The 4,576-nt window shown below is 51.0% G+C and overlaps 1 protein-coding gene across 4 annotated transcripts in view; it reads right to left on the reverse strand.

Moving 5' to 3' along the window:
* Nucleotides 1-4,576, reverse strand: part of LOC103477491 (sodium bicarbonate cotransporter 3-like) — a 28,700-nt gene that overhangs the window by 9,083 nt on the left and 15,041 nt on the right. For 3 of the 4 annotated variants that reach the window (XM_008430636.1, XM_017309381.1, XM_008430635.2), the window contains exons 3-6: nt 4,124-4,264; nt 3,912-4,050; nt 3,030-3,190; nt 2,430-2,618 (exon numbers count right to left, since the gene is read on the reverse strand). In XM_008430636.1, the coding sequence (XP_008428858.1) occupies nt 2,430-2,618; nt 3,030-3,190; nt 3,912-4,050; nt 4,124-4,264 (630 nt within the window). The remainder of the gene's footprint in view (nt 1-2,429; nt 2,619-3,029; nt 3,191-3,911; nt 4,051-4,123; nt 4,265-4,576) is intronic. The other variant, XM_008430637.2, reaches the window with a different exon arrangement.

The raw sequence follows: 4,576 nt of genomic DNA on the forward strand, positions 1-4,576 counted from the left end.
CCAGCCGGACCGATGAAGAGTCAGCCTGGTTCTGGTCTTCATCGGTCCCACAATCTGAACCACAGAACCGTTTTCCACCAGAGCTGTAGTCCTCTGTTCCTCCAGTCACTGGACCAGAATCAGAACCGGGTCGGGTTTAGCAGAACCAAGCTGTTTTTCCAGACCAGCTCTTTAAATTTGAACTAGGGATAAAAAACTGAGTGACTACAAGTTACACAGGTTGTTGCTAGGTAACCACCAGTTATTCGACTGGCTGTTGCTAGGTAACCACCAGTTATTCGACTGGCTGTTGCTAGGTAACCACCAGTTATTCGACTGGCTGTTGCTAGGTAACCAAAGAGGGAGAGAGTGAGCTGATGCTACCCAGCTAGCTTAGCTCGATGTGAGGTTCAGCAGGTAAAGCCTTTCCTCTGCCTACATCTCCCAGAATGCCGTGCGGTTCTGGAGTTCAGTGATTATTGTATAAATGTTCTATCAGATGTATTATCGGTCCTTGCTGATCATGTGTCAGTTATTGATTTATTGTCCAGCCCTCAGCTGATCCCAACCAGTGAAGGAGGTTCTTTGGTCCCCAGATGACCTCTGACCCCAGGCCTGGTGTTAGTAGCAGCAGCTTCATGCCTCTTATTGCCTGTTTGGCTCTCAGGAGCGCCATCATCCATGTGAAGGTGCTGCTCCTCCTCCGGAGGGAAAACCACCACCTGGATCCCGGCTCTGCCTGCCAGCGACGCTCCTCCTGAGGGGGCGGGGTCCAAAAGAGGCGGGGCCAGTCCGGGTGGGCGGGGCTCCTGGCGGTACAGTGCGGGCGTGTCAGGAGGCAAGGAGGCGGGGCCAGAGAGGAGGCGACCAAACAGGAAGGACACCTGTGGGGAGGGGGGAGGGGCGTCGTCGAAGGAGAACTGGGAGGAGCGGCGGAGGAGGGAGAGGCGAGAGGAGGACACGCCCTCCCCTGGAGAGAGGAGGGACAGGAAGAGACGCCGACGTCAACAGAGTCATGCTAACATGGACACCAGCAGGAGGCTCTGGGTTTCCATGGAAACCGCCTCACTTCCCATTACTGGGATAAAAGCAGCGGGTTTGGACGTCGGTCAGAGACGGAAACGTTCCCACCTCAGAATTGWTCTGGATTCAATGCAATAGATTATTTTCCATTCYGGGTCTGATTGGATGATCAGAACTGGATCCAGCTGCAGGCCGGGCCAGATTAGCAGCAAATCCACAGAGCCACGCGCCGCCAGAATCAGGAATTACGACTTTATCCCGAAATTATGGCAACTTTCTTGTACTTTGTGACCATTATCTTATTACAACTGTTCTCATAAACGACGTTGTTCTCCTACTGCAGTAGCTTCATCATGGTGATGTTGCTGTAATATTAGTTATTCTCATATTACCACTTCACTTCATTCTTGAGATGAAAGAAAGAACATTTTTTTAGCCTGAGCCTTACAGTCACAAAAAGCTAATATTTCTAAAGCAGCGCCACAAAAAACTGATTTCTTTGCAGAAAATCCTAAATCAATCGTGACATCATGGCGGGACGGAGCAGGATGACAACTTTTTATAAACAAAATAAAAACCGTTTAATGCCAACAACGTTCATAAAAACTGAAATTATTCAGGTTCTGATCGAGTCCAAACCACTGAAGCACCAACATGGCGGCTCGGCTCTGTCAGCAGCTGGTTTTTAACCGTCCAATCAGCACGCTGGTTAGAGCCAACCAATCAGAAAGCAGCTTCTGCTGATCATTAAACAGTTAGCGAATCAGAGACCAACACGCCACACCGGAGGCCCGACGCCGCGTCACCCCGTTACCTCGACCAATCAGATCGCACAGACTGAACCGAACTCTGCCCGGCGACAAGCAGATCTCAGGGAGAAAACAGAACGTCAGAACCAGGAAACCAAAGGTTTGGGTCAGAACCAGAGGAACTAAACGGTTTGTTCTGTCACCATAACAGACAGCTGGACGATAAACCGCTCCAGACGTTATCGCGATAAACGATAATGGTAATAGCATTAAAATGCAAGAACTTATTCTAAAATTTTACATTCAAATGAACATTTAACACTGGAACGGGAAACTTTTTAAACATCACAAATGATTAAACAATCAACAAATTGAATGGATTATGAAGTTAAACTGTCCTTCCAAAAAGGTTTAGTTGAGGCCAAAACACCAGATTAGCAACTTTTATTATCCAGCTAAGGCAATAAAATGTTTTCATTTATAAAGCCATTAATTGATTTATTGCAACAGGCCTAATGGGTAAATACAGACGGTGGAGTGTACGGGTTTTTTAATGAAGATTTTTGGACTTAAATGGGACCAGAACCAGAGGGAGGTTCTAAACCCGACTGGGTTCTGTTGGTGGAACTGCGAGGTTTGAGCCAACGTTGAGGGATGGCAGCAGCGCCGCAGCCTCACCGTTGCGCTCCAGCAGCGTTGAGTCCGAATGCTTCTTGCCTATGTCTGCGAAGGAGCGGACCAGCGGGATGCGGTTGCTCAGCTTCTTCTCGTTCTGGTGATGGTGGCGTTTCAGCAGAGCCTCCCTCACCTTCTCCTGCTGCTCCGCCTCCAGCTGGCCGGTCGCCAGCATGCTGTCGATCACCATGTCTGGGAGGGGGTAGCCGCAGGGCGTTAGCATCTCATTAGCACATCCTCAGAACGTTGTCAACACGTTTTTAGCGTGTTGTTAGCATGCTAGTATGTTGTTAGCACATCATAAGCATGTCAGTATGTATTTAGTGGGTGGTTAGCACATCGTCAGCGCCTTGTTAGCATGCCATTAGCAGGTTGTCAGTGCGCTGCTAGCCTGTTAGAACGCTGTTAGCGCTTGGTTACCATGTTAGGCTGTCGTTAGCATGTTGTCAACCTGTTATGTCATTAGTGGACCGTTAGCATATTGTCAGGACATTCTTAGCATGTCATTAGCATGTCTTTAGCGCATCATTGGCATGTCGTTATCGTGCCGTTAGCATGTTGTTGGTGTGTCCCAGCCAGGTTAGCATGTGGTTAGCGTCTGACCTGCGATCTCGTCGATGGAGCCGGCCCTCATGTCCAGCAGCACGGTGCCGTTCATGATGCAGGAGCGAAGCTCAAACAGGCTGTGCAGCGACAGCGTGGCGACGTACGGCTTGCTCCAGCGCTCGCCGCCGTCCTCCACGTCTTCCTCGAACTTCAGCCACCTGGACACAAACATGACATCATCACCAACTTCCTGTCTGCTCCTCCTCAGCCTGACTGGTACCGGAACCCGATCCGTTCTGCAGGTTCTGTTTGGTTCGCCCGTCCAACGCCTCCTGAATCTGATGGTCATGTGACCCGGCGGCCTGAAGCGAGACTAAACCCAGAACCCAGAAGATTTTAACCGCCACAGCTGGAAAACAAATTCAGGAGCAGCAGCTCGTCATGACGAGAAGCAAGCAGGAGATTTCCATCTCGTCTTAAATCTCATTTAACCAGGAAGTAATGTGAACAAGTTCAGCGTCTGTCTGAACCGGAAACTCCTGTTTCACGGACTTCTGCATCTCATTTGAACAGGTTCAGAATCTGCTTTTAATGACGTCAGCATCTGATTTTGACAAGTTTTAACCAGCTTTGCATCTTTATAATAAAATCTGGTTTTGCTGCTGATTTTAGAGCTGTGGCAGTCTATAACGTTTCTGTAAGTCTGAACCAGAACCCAGCAGAAGCCCCGCCCTCTTTCACTCTTCTTCTCTCCAGAACGTCGTCGGACCCGGTCAGGAGCTGCCGCACACCTCACCGCCGACTCCCTGCCCTCTTTCCTGTCCTGCTCCACCCAAATGTCATCATCAATCTACAGCAGAATCGCAGAGTTCTCTGAACGCTCCGCTCGGTCTGACTGGACCGATTTACCGAATCAGAACCGCTCAGAACCCGGCTCACCTGGCCGTCTCCTTCCACACCTGGACCTGTCCGTCCCTGAAGGCGAGCTCATCCAGCTCGGTGAACAGGTCGTGGGGGATGTGTTCCTCGTCGTCGTCTTCGGTGCCGAGGAGAAACTGGACCCTCTGGGACGGCGTGTCTGCAGCAGGAAGTCAGACTCTTCATCATCCTCATCAGATGCGTCTTGGCGCAGGAATTGGATCGGTACTGACCGTACGACGGAGATTCCCGGCCGTCCTCATGATCGTCCCGGTCCCGCCGCCTGCGGTGATGGCGGTGTCCGCGGTGCCGGTGACGCCTGCGGCTCTGCCGGCCCAGCGGGACGTGAACGCCGACGTACACGGCTCTGTGGCCTGGCAGGAGCACACACACACACACACACACACACACACACGCACGCACACACACAGACACGCACACACACACACACAGACACGCACACACACACACACACACAGACACAAACACGGACACACAAACACACAGACACAAACACAGACACACACACACACACACACACACACACACACACACACACACACACACATGGAAACACACACACAGACACGCACACACACACACGGAAACACACACACGGACACACACACACACACACGGAAACACACACACGGACACACACACACACACACAAACACGCAACACAC

Source organism: Poecilia reticulata, linkage group LG16 (genome assembly GCF_000633615.1).
Source record: "Poecilia reticulata strain Guanapo linkage group LG16, Guppy_female_1.0+MT, whole genome shotgun sequence".
NCBI classification, from domain to species: Eukaryota; Metazoa; Chordata; class Actinopteri; order Cyprinodontiformes; family Poeciliidae; genus Poecilia; species Poecilia reticulata.